At 32.1% G+C, this 19,404-nt stretch overlaps 1 protein-coding gene across 7 annotated transcripts in view; it reads right to left on the reverse strand.

The window, feature by feature from the left end:
• The window catches only part of LOC127709502 (uncharacterized), a 90,164-nt gene that overhangs the window by 53,808 nt on the left and 16,952 nt on the right, over nucleotides 1-19,404 (reverse strand). For all 7 annotated transcript variants that reach the window (XR_007985692.1, XR_007985693.1, XM_052215107.1 and 4 more), the window contains exon 3: nucleotides 17,180-18,219. Coding sequence is in view for 5 of the 7 variants with exons in the window: in XM_052215107.1 (XP_052071067.1) it covers nucleotides 17,180-18,197 (1,018 nt within the window). In the remaining 2 variants the exon portion in view is untranslated. The remainder of the gene's footprint in view (nucleotides 1-17,179; nucleotides 18,220-19,404) is intronic.

Here is a 19,404-nt window from a genome sequence, read left to right on the forward strand (position 1 = left end):
CCCGCTAGCACCGGTTTGTATTATCTGCAAAATAACGATCACGTCACAACTGTGAATTGAAGAACACATTTTAAAAACACATCACACAGTTCAGTTTTTGTCAACTTTAAATACTGTATAACTATCCTCCAATTGGAGTTAAGTATTTTTGTAGACTACTTTATTATCAGTTTTTTTTGTATTTTGATTATTTATTAGATTGAAACTAAAAGGGCTTTTGTTCGTTTTAGAATACAAGTTTAAACATCTAAAAAGTGATGTGCCTACCGAAAACATAAAAAAAGTCATTGTGTTTTGTTTCTATGAGATGATGTAGTGATGTTTGCATCTTTATGTGATTGGTCAAATTCATTAGTGTGTAAACTGCGATTAGACTACTGTCACACTTCAAAATCCCAATTTATTTTTTGTTTATATACATTATCGAGGTAAAAAAAGGACAGAAAAACATAAAATAAAAAAAGTGTTTTCAGATACTTGAAATTAAACGGATGTTGCGTGTTTCAAAGTACAATTCTACCTATCTAAATATTAATGTATTAGAAAAACGAATAATGGGTATCCATCCATGATAAAAAAAATCAGTACATGCACAGCAACAAAAAACACACAAAAACCAAAGGAACAGCGCTTGTATTGCTGTTCTTCATCTCAAAGTCACAGTGAGGCCTTCAACACGGAACAAGACAACTCTCAACTCACTGCAAGTTTAAGACGGCACCTATATAAATAATCGGATAGACTTTGTAAGATGTAACACCACCAACACAGGGCCGATCAAAAAGAACATACTGGAAAGTAGTACATATTTGATTCAAAATAGTTCTTACGCATATGTGTAAATATCAAACTATGAATATATATATATAGTGGTAATTTAGATCTCAAATGAAAGGTGAAGGACTGGTAATCCTTGTAGAACACATTTTTACTGTAGTCTTGAATAATACAAAAATGTAGGAATGAATTATAAAATTGAGGGCATATATTGCCTGTTTCTCAGATATGAAGTACCTGGTTTTGTGTATCCAAACTTCCTGTAACCAGTACGGTCTGAGGTGTAAATAAAGTTATATTGTAATTAATGTTTGAAAGTGAAAAATTTTAACGTGGAAAGGAATGGGGCCAAGAATACGTGGTGTGCGGCCTATTGAAAATTTAGTACAAAAACTGGCCTGAATTCAGAGAATGATGTGGTACACATAAGAAAAATGATCTCAAGATTTAATACTCACAAACTTTTTAAAAAGATACAGGATACACCTCAAACACGGAGAAACTTTCTACGGCATGCGACTACCAAAGACGGGAAAAGTCATTGTTTTTTATTTCTATGAGATGATAAAGTAGTTATTGCATAAAAAAGGGGTTTTCGGATATTGAAAACTAAACGGATATTTCAAAGTACAAGTTTAACCATTTGAATAATGATGTGCGTACCGAAGACAGGAAAAAGTCAATGTGTTTTATTGTTTCTATGAGATGATTAAGTGGTTATTGTAGTCTTTTGTGATCTATCGAATTCATAAGAGTGTAAACTGCGATTAGACTGCTATCTCATTAAAACAAATCCCACATTTCTTTTTAATCATAAACATTATAAATGTCAAAGAAAAAAAGGACAGAAGAAAAGAAAGAATAGAAATGAGTTACCGGTATTCGGATATTTAAACCCCCTCATAACATAATACTTCACATAGTAATGTATGTATTTACAGCGCACTACAAGTGCGTTTAATAACATTCTGTATGACAAAATCACAAACCGGCACAACTCTAGTTGTTCCCGACGCAGAAATCGGCAGATCTTAATCTCTCTTTCACTTATTTTGGCACAGGCTAGACAAAAATGATAAAAGACGTTTAATAAAGAAAAACTCTAATGAAGATGAATAACAATTCTGAATCGGATACGGATATTGCTGACGCAATTAATGAAGGCATTAAAGATGAAATACCGTGTGGACAAATACCGAGTAAAGTCAAAATCATACCAATTAACTTTGACTTTGATAACTTAGTAAATGACAGCTGCAGCAGTGGTAACATAACGGATAGTATCAATATTGACAAATGTATTGACAATATGGACAGTGCATTAGCTAAAAGGCACCCAATACTGACTCTACTAAGGGACATTAGAAGATTCGATAGGGACACCCTACCTGTTTACGCAAATATAAACAATGCTACGTTCTCGCCAAGATTTGGATCAGATGACGCAAGCACCTTCTTTAAATTGAAATTGCAGGAGTTCAATAGTACTGTAAAAATTAATTTCCGGGAATTCCTAACTGTATCAGTTAAAGAATATGCTGACAAGCTGACAGCTGAAGTTGAACAATACTGGCACCAGACATCAGCGGCAATAAACAACGGATCAATGATGTGGTACACATAAGAAAAATTATCTCAAGATTTAATACTCACAAACTTTTTAAAAAGATACAGGATACACCTCAAACACGGAGAAACTTTCTACGGCATGCGACTACCAAAGACGGAAAAAGTCATTGTTTTTTATTTCTATGAGATGATAAAGTAGTTATTGCATAAAAAAGGGGTTTCGGATATTGAAAACTAAACGGATATTTCAAAGTACAAGTTTAACCATTTGAATAATGATGTGCGTACCGAAGACAGGAAAAAGTCAATGTGTTTTATTGTTTCTATGAGATGATTAAGTGGTTATTGTAGTCTTTTGTGATCTATCGAATTCATAAGAGTGTAAACTGCGATTAGACTGCTATCTCATTAAAACAAATCCCACATTTCTTTTTAATCATAAACATTATAAATGTCAAAGAAAAAAAGGACAGAAGAAAAGAAAGAATAGAAATGAGTTACCGGTATTCGGATATTTAAACCCCCTCATAACATAATACTTCACATAGTAATGTATGTATTTACAACGCACTACAAGTGCGTTTAATAACATTCTGTATGACAAAATCACAAACCGGCACAACTCTAGTTGTTCCCGACGCAGAAATCGGCAGATCTTAATCTCTCTTTCACTTATTTTGGCACAGGCTAGACAAAAATGATAAAAGACGTTTAATAAAGAAAAACTCTAATGAAGATGAATAACAATTCTGAATCGGATACGGATATTGCTGACGCAATTAATGAAGGCATTAAAGATGAAATACCGTGTGGACAAATACCGAGTAAAGTCAAAATCATACCAATTAACTTTGACTTTGATAAACTAGTAAATGACAGCTGCAGCAGTGGTAACATAACGGATAGTATCAATATTGACAAATGTATTGACAATATGGACAGTGCATTAGCTAAAAGGCACCCAATACTGACTCTACTAAGGGACATTAGAAGATTCGATAGGGACACCCTACCTGTTTACGCAAATATAAACAATGCTACGTTCTCGCCAAGATTTGGATCAGATGACGCAAGCACCTTCTTTAAATTGAAATTGCAGGAGTTCAATAGTACTGTAAAAATTAATTTCCGGGAATTCCTAACTGTATCAGTTAAAGAATATGCTGACAAGCTGACAGCTGAAGTTGAACAATACTGGCACCAGACATCAGCGGCAATAAACAACGGATCAAGCATTGTCCGTTTGAACGACAGAGTGAGGATCCTGAAAGAAAAATGGGCCGATCAATATAGACAAAGTGCTAACAAGGATCCAAAAGAACTGTCTGATCTTGACAGAATTAAGCAGGAACTACAGATACTTAAACAACAAACTGACAATACTAAACCAGTAAGTGAAATGGACTTGATGAAAAAGGAAATTGATGACCTTAAGAATATTCTGGGTAACAGATACGGTCGTGGGAACCGTGGAAGAGGCCGCAGAAACTTCCGTAATAATTATTACTAAGACAAGTGCATTAATATTCTTACGTATTTCAGTGGAATTATGTGTTTTCAATGTTAAACAAAGTGTCTTTATAATACAAGATGGATATCAACTTTTATTCAACTATAAACGGATGTATTTTATTTGATTATTAAAACAGGTCTGATTACTTTAAATATTGTAGTTTTATCTTATTGATTAGAATTAATTATCACATAACTATATATTCATTAGGCATTTAAAAATCAAGGAAACTTTGAATTATTGTAGTTTAATAAGTTTGTTTTAATTGCTACTCATCAATTGACAGCTATTAATTAAAAGATCGCTTAAGAAATTATACTTAAAATTGCAATCATTTAATTTCGTATGGTTTTAGCAATGAGCATTATAATCGTACTATCTAGGTACAAATATTCTATAAATTATAGTTCGTTCGTATATTGATTTTCTACAACATCTTTACTAAAATCACGTAACTTTACAAATATCATACACACGTAGCATGATTGTTATCAATAGATTATACACATGACTACGCAAGGGCAAACAGAGCAATTTCATCAACAACCCTTATCTTTACACGAATAGATTATATCTGTCTCACAATTACCTCTATTTATTTTTAGAATGATAATATTAATATCGTAATTTAATAGTATTGTCTAAATCATTACTTATTTATATAAAGGAATTTAATTAGCATTAGATTTTATCTTACTAGTTTAATAACAATTAAGTGTTAAATCATTATTTAATAAAATACACACATATGACAAGAGTTAGATGGTTCGATGACGTAGTAACTGATCTACACTAATTACGGAACAACCAATCAGATTGAGAATACAAATGACGAACTTTATTGTTTGTTACGAGTGACGTGGGAACATTGGAATATCAAATCAGAATCTAAGTCTTAGACTAATGTATGCACGTGGTAATTCTTTGTGTATATTTGCAGTACACATTGATTGCCGCAGAAGTGAACAAAGACTTCAACAGAGTTTACATATACAATGTATAATTTTTGAAATAGATTTAAACAAAATACAAATCAAATCATCTCTCAAATAGAGTAGAATTAGTAAAATACAGTTCATCTCTCAAATAGAGTTGAATGTTATATATATTAATTTCATCTCTCAATTAGAGTTGAAATAATTATACAAACAAACAAAGTAGTTTTGTCACAAAAGAAATTTAAACAAATATATTACTATGAGTAATAGAAAAAGATCTCTCAGGAAAAGGGATCAGACAAAACGATTAATAAAATACAAAAGTAAACTCCGTATACATAATAATAACAAAGGCCATCTTAAACGCACAAAAAACTTTCATGAAAATGTAAGAAAAGCTTTAAACTATATAGAAGTGTTTTCACGTGAAAATCTCACAAACTATGAAATATTAGTTCTTGCAAAGGGATTAAAATTTATTCCCAGTCCTGATGTAAAATACATTAAACAAAATCTCTTACGAGATTTTGACGAACTAGGCAGAAAAATGCGATGCAAATATCACTTTAGTGAAAAATCTAATGCGGACACCAATCATCCTTTTAGAATCAAATCGGGATTCAAACCCTCTTTAGCAAACAACACAATAGAAAATTATCTATTTGCCACAAAGATGGAAATATGCAGACTAAAAATAAACAAAGTTAGAAATAATCTTTCTAAACATGAGAGAGCGGCACTCAAAACCTTACGTTCAAATAATAATATAATTATTAAGAAAGCTGACAAAAATTCATCTACTGTTGTTCTGGATAAAAATCTATATATTAAACAAACACTGAACTTCCTGAACAACAGTATATGCTATGAGTAAATTCATGAATTTAATACGAACAAAATATCCGAAACTATTCAAAAAATGATCAAACAACTACACAAGAAAGAATATATCGACGATATAACATATAAATACCTAGCCAATAATGCCAATATACGAGTGGGACGACTCTATATGTTGCCTAAAATTCACAAAATTAACCATGTAGATAGAGAAAAAATCAAAACTAACAAAGATTTCCTTAAAAATATTGATATTCCTGGGAGACCAATTGTATCATTATGCAATAGTCCACTTGAAAAAATTGGTCAATTTATAGACTACTTCCTAAAACCAGTAGTTAGCCAATTATGGACTTATACACAGGACACAACCTCATTTATTAACAAAATAGAACAAATAAGGGCACCGGATGACATAATTATGTGCACTTTTGATATAACTAGTATGTACAATTCCTTAACTCACGATGAAATACTGCAAGCAGTTGACAGAGCATGGTACAAAATATGTCGTAATAAACATGAAATACCTCTACCACCAAAAAAGGACTTCTTAAGAATACTTCAATTCATTCTATGCAATAATGAATTTGAATTTAATAACTTGATATTCAGACAGACATGTGGAATCCCAAAGGGAGCCCCAATGAGCCCATCCCTGGCTGATTTCAGAATGTTTGAAATTATAACGAATATTCTTGATATATTTCCTTTTAAAGATAACTTAGCACTGTTATCTATATACAGAGATGATGGATTCATTCTTTTTAATTCTAGTCAAGATAATCTTACTGAATTATTTAACATTGCTAATAATATACACCCGTTAATAAAATTTACGCATGAAATATCACACACTAGCATTCAATTCCTTGACGTCACAATTTTTAAAGGAAACAGATTCCTTAATCATAATATATTAGACGTAAAACTATACCGTAAACCTACTGATAACTTTCAGTATCTTGAAAGAACGTCAGCTCACCCATCATCGGTGTTCAATGGATTTATTACTGCAGAAATATTGCGGTTTATGAGATCATCAAATAACAAAAATGATACACTAAAAGAAATTGAAACTTTCAAAACAAAACTTCTCCATAGGGGATACTCGGAAAAGGATATAAACCCCATAATAACAAAGGCATTGCATAGGGAAAGAAAAGATTGTCTAAGGTACAAGCTTAAAAACAAAAGAGCAATGCCTCCATTAGTTTTAGCCACCAAATTTAATCCTTCCTTCAATGGACTTAATAAAGCAATAAAAAAACATTGGCACCTAATTGAACAAAATGATAGCACAAAAACTATGTTTCCAAAACCTCCGACCATAGCATATAAAAGACACAAAAACTTGAAGGATCTACTTACATCCTCCAAGTTATAGGATAAATCACAACATAAAAGACAGTAGTTATATCAAAACATAAACTGATTGAATTTAGAGTACAATACATCAATACAAAGTTACCAGGTGTCGTATCCCTGTATGCAGAATATTTAAATTCTATGCGTATGGATGCTTTGAACTTTCCTTTTGAAACCGATTATTTTATTAGTTAGAGGCTTGGGATACCTGATGAGGAAAAGCCTTGGTAGTTAAACCTTAACCGAAACACCTTGAAAAACAACAAATATTTATGATAAAATATTGAATTGAACAAAATAGATTATGAAATAAAATCTAATACTAAGAATATGTATTGGTATATATAGGATTGGTTCTGGACTCGTTATATCTCATTCAAATTAAAAAAAATATAGAAAAAACATATTAAGGTCGTGCTTATCGGGGTTTTCTCTTGTGTCTCGGTAACATCCTGGTACATAATATGTCTTCTTCATTACTCTGAAAAGTTTGCATGGAAGTGTTCTCGACTTTGGGAAATATCAGGTTCGTTGTGTATAATTTTTAATTTTTTTTTTTGCCTCAAAAGTCAATAAACTTTTCAACCTCAGCAGAATGATGGATCATTGCAGCTACAATTATTTCAATGTCCGTAGAATCAGTGAGTGGAATAAATCTTTCACTATATATGTTATGGTAGTTTCATTAATTCCGATTTCTTTTTGCAATTCTTTCTTTTCTTTATATTTATTTTCCAATTCTGTTGACACACTTTTTTCATCACTTTCTTCTACTTGAGTTTCAATGTCTTGAATTTTGACTGCTAACTTTTTTAATTCTTTTTGATAATGTAAATACTTTTCTATACAGTCATGGTCCTTTTCCGTCTTCTTACGAAATATTTCTGTTACTGCATCGATTACCGTTGTATCATTATATTTATCCAGAACATCAATAAATCTTTGTTCAAGAGCACCATTTTTCCAATAGAAAGTAAAGTCCACATCTTCGTCTGCATTACTCTCAATAGTTTTCTTTTTCATGTCTGCATCATACAAAAGGTATATTTCTTTTTTCATCTGTTTGCAAAATTTCTTCATTCTGTTTCCATTATTCGCACCTGACAATTCTCGAATATCTGTTGCCAGAAGAAAATGTTTTTGGTCAGTCGAAATTCTTTTGTCCTCATGAATTTTGTCATTATGATTAAGCAAACGGAATATAGCCTCCACATTTATTTTGTCAGTTTTACCTTCTACAAAGAGAATTCGTGGAGAAAAAAGCAGATTTTTCATTTCTTCTGATTTTTCACTTTCACACAACTTAACGTATACTTTTGGTACTTTGCAAATAGAATGACAGATAGTTTCATTCAGAATGGATTTTGATGACACAAAAGTTCTTGACATGGCCCATTTATCGATTCACGAAGGATTGTGAGTAATTATCAATACGGTTGTCCCGATAATCTGCCTGAGATTTAAATCACGCATTTTCTTAATCATGTGAGGATGCATCCCCCGATCTGGCTTCTCAAAACTGATTGTTGAAAATTCTTTGTGAGAAAGAATAAGTGTTATCTGCTTGGCTTCAAGTATACCTTCTGGTGTTTTATAAAGCGGCTTTGGTGGCAAGTCTTGTTTATCAGAATTACTAACTGAAATGTTCCATTAAGATTATTGAATTTGTAAGCATACACAATATGTTCGGAAAATTAAGCCTCTTGTTTTCTATCAACTTTTTCATTATCTAGAAGATGCAATAAAATTTCTGCGCGTTCGCAGGCATTTTTATATATATTATCTCTATTTTTACGCCTGTAACGGTCGCTTTATGTCGTGAACCAATCGATCGCATTGGCAATATACTAATATAACCCTTTTCTAGCCAATTATAAAGTGTATTCATGGTTTTCACGGCTTCAGAAGTAGATTCAAAATCATTCGTAATCATGTTAAAGAAATTATGTATTTCATCTTTGTTCCCACTATCTTTTACCTTTTCAAAAACAGATGCTTCTAGTGTTACTTCTTTGCACCCTTGGGTGTTTTCTTTAAAATACTTTGTACTACAACCATAACGTCCGAAAAATCTCTGTATGAAGGTCTGAAATGAATGGCCACTGGAATTTGCAAAGATCACTTTGTAATATTCAAATTCATTTGCTTTTTCATTTCTACTGTTTTTGACAAAAAAATGCATGACAGAAGCTTTTCCGGCTGTTGCATGCAACTAATATCTATTGGAGGATAATGTTCAGGTATTATGAAATAACAAACAGCATACGCTAATTCAATTTTATTTAATACAGAAGTTGTTGGTCTATTTACGTTGTTGGAATAACATCGACGAATTAATTCTAAAACAGCTGTTTTTCCAGTCGAATTGCCTCCAATGATAAAATTTGTACCATCTTCAAAAACAAGTCTTTGTTCTTCATTGAAATGAACAAAATTATGAAGTGCGATAGATCGTATCATGGCTAAGAAGTTAATTTTTACGCTGCAAATAAAACATTTATTCTTTTTGTTTTGTGTAAATAACAAACCTCTAAAACACATTTATAAATTCATATATATGTAATGCGTGCAGCTTTTTTTTAGCTGTTGACTATGCCACTGAGATGTATAACCTTGCACATTCCTTTATCCACCGGGTTCCTAATGTGGGTTTGATGATAAAAGCACCAAATTTGGCACGGTAGTAGTACTGGCTGCAAACAATGTGGACCTACCTTGAAATTTAAATATAGCGTTTTTTTCCAAAATGGCCGCCATAAAATATCAAAATCAACAATTATCCCTTACATAAGGTCAAATTTAAGGTCAAATTTGGTATGGTAGTAGTGCTGGGTGTTTCGAACAATATCAGTCAAGGACGCGCCTTGAAATTTCAATATGGAGACTTTTTCCAAGATGGCCGCCATGAAATATCAAAATCAATAAATATTACTTACATCAGCTCAAATTTGGCATGGTAGTAATGCTAGATGCTTCAAAGAATATTAGCTATAGACCCAACTTGAAATTTTAATATGGCGACTTTTTCCAAGATTGCCCCCATAAAATATCAAAATCAACAAATATCCCTTCTATAAGGTTACAAAGTGTTTCATTTTGACGTATTTACAGTAAAACTAGGTGCCTTATAATACCATGTGTATGCCACATTTATATACCAAAGCCAAACATCAAAAGATTTGTGAGGAAAGTATAGAAAATCGTAACTACGGTACCGTTCTTGCAGAACAGTAGTCTACAACGTGCGATAACGTATAGACACTAGCTTTTTTCCAATATTAACCTACATTTAACTAAATGTATTCTTCTGGACTCGAAAAGTATTCTTTATGATAAACTGGATCACGATCATTAAACATTAATTGAAAATCGGTTAATATTCAGATGCATACGATTTATTCCATTGAGGCAAATACGACGCTTACTTTTCAAAGTTACTGCCGTTTTATTTCTGTAATATTACATTAAACTGATAATATTACATTAAACTTACCTAAATCCATCTATTAGTGTATAAAGGCCTTCTACTGGATGCTTGGACCAATTCTTGCCATAGAATAAGATACGAATATATCCTTAATACTAATCAAATACAACCATGTGTTTCATATTTACCTTTATAATAATAACCATTTTATGGACATGCATCATGGCAATTGTCTAACCAAATATACTCGATGCATGTATGCCAACCTGTATAATAAGTCAATTGTGCAACTCTATCCTTACGTTATATAAAAAAGTTAACAAAATGATAACACAGATTGCTTGAGGCAGATGATAATGAAAATATTAAGTATGTCTGGACAGCATTCAACGCATGAAGAGCCAAGACAAATGGTAATCAGCCTTTATATATCATTCCTCATTGACCAATGTTTCAAAAAAGAGATCAAATCTTTCACTATTTAACATTACATGAATACAATTCAGCAATGTGTTAATGTTTTCCGAAACATGTATCAATTATCACTTGTGATCAATCGTTTTTTGCTTTTGAAAAATCGGAAAAGTGGAACTGGTCAAACATGTTTCTAGCCAAACAAAGAGCAGTTTTGCTTTAGCTCTTCGTATAGAAATAGCAGCGTTGAGAACCTTATGTGATTGGTTAGAAATCATTGATAGGACAAGTGTGTTAAATCAAGCAAACAGTACTTTAGGAACAACAGATTCTTTTTTAGAGGCTATCATGCATCATGAATAAGACATTTCCATGAGGTTACAGTAGGTGTCTTTTCACTCTCTGGCAAATATTCTGATATTAATCTCATTGAGGAACGAGACCCTGGTGAAAACTTTGTAATATTCAAAGAATGCAGTATTAAGTGGGAAAAGTCATGTCAACATATATTTGTTCCTCCTAGCGACAGTTCCACTCACACCTTAAGTTTGTGATATGTTATGCTATACTATCTGATCCTTTTTGAAAACATATTATATAGCCTTTATTCTGCCAGGAACCAATTCTATTATATTTCTTCTAGTAGAAATAATATTACAGAAAATGTCTTCCATTTGTCACTAATATCATAATAACTTCTATTCCATGACATACTATACGAGTTAGATTACATTCTATTACAAAGTTAACGTATATTGTATAAGATAAAAAAAATAAAATCTATAGCTATTTCGGTATAAAATTAAGTGTATAAAATTTAAATAATCCATAGTTTTCAAAATGTTTTTAGAAATACTGACAAAGGGTTTAAAATAAGTTACACGAAAGGAAGTTAATACCTATTAGATTACTAAAAATTTGTTTTACAAAGATCAACTCAATATGATTAGATCAAGTATACGATTACTGGGGTTGTGAATATCTGCTGCTAAATTTGTTAGTTATCGAAGGGCATATATACTCTTGAATGAAGTGCTCGGGGTACATCACCTTACTCTAAGTATATATATGAGAAAATGATAATTCCTTATTTCATGATTAAGTATGGGCTTTAACTAGTACTTATATCACTAAGAACACAAACTTAAAATATTGAAAAGTGCCCAAATGCTCTAATGACCTCTTATTTGGCTTAAATCAAGAATTGATGTGATGGCCAGTGAATGGTATATAATTGATAAATGGTTTCGTATTAAGGAGTTTAAAATATGGACTAGTCATTGTTAAATTGTGTTGCATACATAAGATGCTAAGCAGTGCGATTGAATAATAAAAATTGTATAATTTCCATAAGACACTATTTTATTTTTTTCAAATTCAATGCCACATTTTACATTAGATACTTCCTATATGTATCAGATAAGGAGAAAGTACCATTTGGTGATTATTTTGCCGTGTAATCAGGCCGAAAACGATGTTATAGATAATTCATATTTAAGTTTTTTCTTGTCGTATAAAACAGCGAGGAATGTCAGGATTGATCAAATGAAATACCGATCGTAGGGAGTTTTTTCATAGGACAATCCTGACACCACGCGGTGTGATATACGACAGAAAAACCTTAAAATATGAATTATTTGACTTATATATCGTAAAAAAATATTATTTTCTGCAAAGATTTTCAGGTATCCTATTTTACCGATCACATTTAGAATGTGGTTTTTAGATTTTATAGCTGCTTAACGATGTTGTTGTCCATTCGTTTGATATGTTTTATCATTCGATTTTGCCGTTTAATTAGGGACTTTCCGTTTTGAATTTTCCTCAGAGTTCAGTATTTTTGTGATTTTACTTGTTTTGGGCTTTTTTGCTAAATATTTGTTTGTTTTGAGATTGTGACACAGTGATGACTGCTGTACCCATATTGTGACTATTTTACCAATTATGTCTGTTTTGTTCACGCATCGTTGTAAATATAACGGTATTTGATGCGACTGTCATACAAGTGACAGGTTTAGCGCTATAAAAACATGTTCAATCCACCATTTTCTACATTTGAAAATGCCTGTACCGAGTCAGGAATATGACAGTTGTTGTCCATTCGTTTGATGTGTTTTATCATTTGATTTTGCCATTTGATTAGGGACTTTCCGTTTTGAATTTTCCTCGGAGTTCAGTATTTTTGTGATTTTACTTTTTAGATGGGATATTCTTTTCTTAAGCGTTTATGTATGAACATGCCCTACGGCTCCTTTTCAATGTGAAATAAAACTCACTAATTGATCTAGATGTAAACGTTAGCAATCACTGTCCAGTTACAATATAAATGTTACAGTAATTGCATGAAGTAAGAAGCAAATAATTGTATGAAAAATACAAGTCACTTTGTAAGTATTTTATCATATAAGCTATATAAGGGGTGCTATATTTTTTCACTTGTTTCACGACATTTTAATTATTGAAAAGGAGGTTATTTATTCAACAATTTTTAACGAATTTTTCAGTATAACTGTTTTCTCCCTTATGCCTTGCAAGGGCCTCGTTGAGCGAGTGGTCTAAGTAGTCTGGAACTACTGTATCACGAGCCTGTCAACACTGTGGTTGTGAGTTCGATTCCCGCACGTGGTTGGTGCGCTCGACGCCAATCTTAATTGACTATGATAGTCAGTTTTCCTACCGAAGGTCGGTGGTTGTCTGCGGGCATTCCGTCTTCCTCCACCACGAAAAAATTGAACGCAACGAAATAGCACAATCGTCTTGAACGTGGCGTTAAAACATCAATCAATCATTCAATCTTATGCCTGGCAATACAATTCTTTTCTTTAAAAATTGAGAATAAGGATCAATTATTATAACCCCTTTCTTTATAGGAGAATTTTGAAATTTGATAGAGTAAATGCTATTTATTTCAGCCTGATAAATGGAGGAAAGGATTGTTTCTGTCTAAACTTTTTAAAAATGTTCAAGATATAGAAAAATGTACAGTAAAACATCAATTGAAAATAACACACGGATTAAATGCTTAGGTACTCGGTAGTTTGCATTTTAACGAGGGTAAATAAAAACTTCACATTGGTATATAAATAATTGGGCTAAACAATTATTGGTTACTCATTTAACCTATTAAATACACGTCTTTATAAAACTGACAATATTGGGCGAGTCTTGATGACGCAATTTGCTTGTGATGTCATTGTAGTGACGTCATAATGGTGATTTACCTATTTTTTGCAAAAATATGCTAATTTCACATTTCGATCAAACTAGTATAGAGCACAATCATTTGTTGTTTACAAGTATATAACAACTAAATTCACTTCCTGTGTAAGATTTTTAAGCAACGCCTTTGTTTAATTTATCAGATGTTTTCTCCTTTTTTTTGTTGTGATAGGTTTAGTCATTTTGAAGTTAGTAGAGTCTTGAAGTTATTACTTTTTCGTTGTAATTTCATCGAATTTTCATTTGGGATTGGGGACCTCAAGATATAATAGATTTCAATCAAAAATCCTTTCAAATAAAAATAACACTTTATAAATGTCATGCGTGCAAAGCGCATTTCTCGATTTATTTTCATCAGTTACTATCAAACCTAAACATGCTAAAGATTTGACAAATTTGTAGAAACGTTAGAAGCTACCATACCAGAAGGAACCTTCAAAGAATAGCTAAATCCAGGTCAACTTTGCCTGAGGGAGTTTGAACCTTAGTTTCTTTATAATTTTTAAATTTATGAACGGGAAATTTCAAATAATGTAAAAATAAGGAGATGAAGGATGATTGTTAATGAGACAACTATCCACCAAAGTTCAAGTTAAGTTGATGTAAGCAATTATGGGCAACCGTACGGCCTTCAACAATGAGAAAAACCCAAACCGTATAGTCGGCTATAAAAGGCCCCGACATGAAAAATATGAAACAATAAAATTGAGAAAACTAACGGCCTAATTTATAACAAAACAATTTACGAAAAAAAAATATGACGGACATGAACCAACTACAACCACTGTACTACTTGCTCCTGACTTGGGACAGGCACATGAAGAATGTGGCGGGGTTAAACAAGTTTTTGAGCGCTCGCCTATGTAAGTATATGTTATATAGTATGTCAGTACTGAAGCCCTGGCTACTGATCTGATAATAACCTTTGGGGCTACCAATCCACCAGCAGCAGTATCGTTTCGGTGCTAGAAAATGAAATAAACACTCATAATTTTCGTAAGTCCGCAACTGAACATAAATAATGTATGAAAAAATAGTTAAACAAATTATTGAAATACAATACAAAATTATTTTTGTATTGCTCTCTTGAAACAATCCGTTCAAATTTACTGTTCACATTCTTTACTTCGATCAATTTATTGGTAGAAAATATGCAATTTGTAATGAAACTAAGCAGTACAGTACATACAGAATTCTGTATACATATAGAAAAGGAAGATTTTGTTTGGCAATTTTAAATAAAAAAGAGTATAATTGACCTAAGATTTGACATTTGATAAGAATTATATTCATATCTTACATTTCTTCCCAAACTGGAAATCTTTTTCTCTCGAAAACTGAATGCGGTATCTTGTAATTCTATATTAATGCCACTATTGTCAGTACCAAAACTGGTAGAATGCAAGTCTCCGATGTTATAACTAGGTTGTTGGTCAGTGTTTTGTACTGAAATGATTTTACCTGTACTTAGCTATACATTATGGTCATATAGTTTTATATGTTTAGTTTGAGTTTTGGACTTTATAACGGTGTATTTGACCAATTTACAAATGCATTTACCTTGCTCAAAACTTTCCTTAGCAAAATTGGAGTGTTCATCAATCAAACGTATAAAAGAGAGGCGAAAGATACCACAGGGACATTCAAACCCATACGTCGAAAATAAACTGTCAACGTCATAGCAAAAATAGAAAAAGACCTAAAGAAAAACAACAGTATACAAAACACAACATGGGAAGACTTAGCAACACGAACCAACCAAAACCCAGGGGTGATCTCAGGTGCTCCGGTGGGTAAGTAGATCCTGCTCCACATATGACACCCGTATAGGAAATGCATATTTTAACAATAAACAAAATTTTATTGGAGTTAAAGATATACAATGCTTTTCAAAAGTTTTTAAGTTATTAAAGCTAAATATATCTTTCAATTATTGTTTTTCTCGCAAAAATATATAATTGGCAACAGTGTGTCAAAAATGTCTTCAATGAAAAAGAAATCGTAGCATGCTTTTTTAGGAAAATTTAGTATTATTTTAAGTAAATAATCACACTTCTGTCTGTGTTTTTTCTTCATCAATATCCATACTTAGCGAAGTTTGTATGGGAATTGTCTCATCTTCGGGGTTTTCCAGTTTGCTTTTTTTTCTTTCTGTACCTTTTTCGAAGTTCTCATCTTTCAAAAAGGCTATAAAGTCTTTAACTTCTTCAGAATATTGTATCATAGCAGCTGCAACTATTTCCATTTCACTAGAATCAGACTGTGGAATAACTTTTTTCTTCAATCGTTTCATTATTTTTTTTTTTATATTTCTCTGTAAATCACGTATTTTAGATGATTCTGGTGATGCTGTGTTAAAGGCTTTTTCTTCTTCTGTTTTGCACTCTTTGATTTGTTTACGAAATTTTATATATTTGCTAATACTGTTATAGTTCTCGTCATTTTCTTGTATTTTTTTACGAAAAACTTTAGTGATTCTATTGATTACATTTTCATCATTACAGTTATCAAGAACATCAATAAATCTTTGTTCAAGCGCACCAACTTTCCAACGAAAAGTGTGTTCCCTTTTACCTCCAATCTTAATTTGATCTGTTTCAACCTCCAGACTTTTATTAATTTGCCTGTCATCGTTGTCATCGTTGTCATCGACGTCGGAATCATACAAAAGGTATATTTCTTTATTCATCCTTGTGCAAAATTCTTTCTTTTCCTCGCCTTCGCCTGAACCTGATAATTCACGAATATCAGTTGCCAAAAGGAAATTTTTTTGTGCAGTCGAAATTGTTTTGTCATCATGAATCAGCAAACGAAATATAGCTTCTAGCACTATTTTATCAGTTTTACCTTCTACGAAAAGTATTCGTGAAGAAAATAGGACATTTGTCATTTCTTGCATCTGATCGTTTGCACACAGTTTATCGTATCCTATTGGTACTTTGCAGATTGAGTGACAGATGGTTTCATTCAGAATTGATTTTGATGATACAAATGTTCTTGACATAGCCCATTTATCGATCAAGGACGGATTGTGGGTAATTATTAGAACGGTTTTTCCAGTGATAAGCCTCAAAATTAGATCACGCATTTTCTTGATCATGTGAGGATGCATACCTCGATCTGGTTCCTCAATAGTAACTGTTGAAAATTCTTTGTGTGAAAGAATAAGTGTTAACTGCTTTGCTTCAAGTATACCTTCTGGTGTTTTCAAAAGTCGCTTTGGTGACAGGTCTTTTCTTTCAGTGTTGCGCACTTCAATTTTTCCATTAAGTTTCATAAATTCATAGGGATGTACGATTTGATCATGAAAGACCTTCTCTTGTTTTTTATCAACTAACTCGTTATCCAGGAGATTTAATAAAATTTCTGCGCGACGATCAGCATTTTCATAGTTTTCGTCTCTGCTTTCATGTTGGTTCAACTCACTTTTGGTCCACTGCAGAGGACCGATTGATCGCATTGGCAATATACCAACATAGCCTTTTTCTAGCCAAGCATAAAGTCCATTCATGCTTGTCACGACTTCATCAGATGAACTGGTAGCAGTAGTTTCAAAGTCGTTCGTAATGATTTTATAAAAATCGTGTATAATAGTTTTGGTGCCAACAAGCTTTACTTCTTCTATGACAGATTTGTCCAGTGATATTCGTTTGCAGCCTTTGGTGTTATTGTCGAGTTGTTTTGTATAGCACCCATAGGATCCAATAAATTTTTGTACAAAGGTCTGAATAAAACCTTTACCAGATATTGAACAGATAACCTTATAACACTCATATTCATTTGCCTGAGCATTTGCTCTATTTTCGGACTGACTTCCTTGACTCTTGATGAAAATGCATGCAAGAATCTCCTTCGGTTGTTCTTCTTTGGAAGGAAAGAGCTCCAGTTTTTCTATTGAAGGATAGTGCTCTGGTATCATGAAATGACAAAGAGCATATGCCAGTTCATTTTTGTTTAATACAGAGGATGTTGTTGTATTTATTTTGTTTGAATAGCATCGGCGAATTAACTCAAATAAAGCTGTTTTTCCAGTCGAATTGCCTCCAATCACAAAATTTGCACCTTCTTCAAAAACGAGTCTCTGTTCTTCATGAAAATGCACAAAATTGTGCATTGCGATAGATCGTATCATCGCTTGAAAGTATTTCCCTTCGCTGAAAATAAAACAGTGTATCTTATTTTGTATATTTCATATTAAGTTTCATCTAGTATTGAGAAAATTGCATTTGAAGATTGTTACAGTGATATTTAATTATTTAAAAAAATGTTTAGGAAAGTTTGGTAAGCATCATGTACATACAAAATCGAAAGCTATTTATTTCCTGACACTAATTTCTACAGTGTTCCATCTTTAGCATGATACAATTTACTTAAATATCACAACTAAATAATACGAATACGCCGGTGTGCTTATTGTAAAGGGGACATTTTATATAAAAGATTTCTTTGTTTGAACATAAATATCTAAAAAAAAAAGTAATGTATGTCCCGGTGAAACAAATAAGGAGAAGATTCTTACAAAAAGTATTATTCGTTGAAAGATTATACAAAATGTTTTCTTTGTAATATAAGGGTTCTCGATTGTCTTCTGACAGATAATTAATCACCCAGTTCATTTATTAGATTTTAGTTTGGGTCAACTAAATTTATACGATGTATTTGGTTTACAGTTTGATTTAGAAGAAATACCGACATAGCTTGATAATACAATTAATTATCTAATTACTACCACAATTGTATATTAATAAGTATTGTAATTTTCATTGTTATTAATACATCTTATATCAGTATTACAAACCTAATCTTGAACTCTATCCTATTTTTTGGAACTTTATAGAAATTTTGTGCGTCGATCACTTCGGCTAACATATAATACGTTGTTTGGCTGTGCTTTTTTATGTGCCTTTTTTGTGTGCTGATTTAGGTTGTTTTACTATTCGTTTTTATTCTGTAGTTAGTCACCACTTCGGTCTTAACATGTATATCTATTATATAGTCATTTTTATAAATTTACTGTTTGCAAAAGTATGAATTATTCTAAATACTAAGGATTTTCTTATCCCAGGCTTATAACCTTAGCCGTATTTGGCACAACTTTTTGGAACTTTTGGATCTCAATGCTCTTCAATTTTGTACTTGTTTGGCTTTCGAACTTTTTTGATCTGAGCGTCACTGATGGGTCTTATGTAGACGAAACGCGCGTCTGACGTATTAAATTATAAGCCTGGTACCTTTTGATAGCTATCATTTGTGTGTGTCTCTGTCCTGTATGTTCTCCCATTTTATTTGTATTGTAGTCCTGTCATGTAATCTTGTCATTTTAATGTTAAATTTAACAT

The sequence above is a fragment of the Mytilus californianus genome, unplaced genomic scaffold, assembly GCF_021869535.1.
Source record: "Mytilus californianus isolate M0D057914Y unplaced genomic scaffold, xbMytCali1.0.p SCAF_7, whole genome shotgun sequence".
NCBI lineage: Eukaryota > Metazoa > Mollusca > Bivalvia > Mytilida > Mytilidae > Mytilus > Mytilus californianus.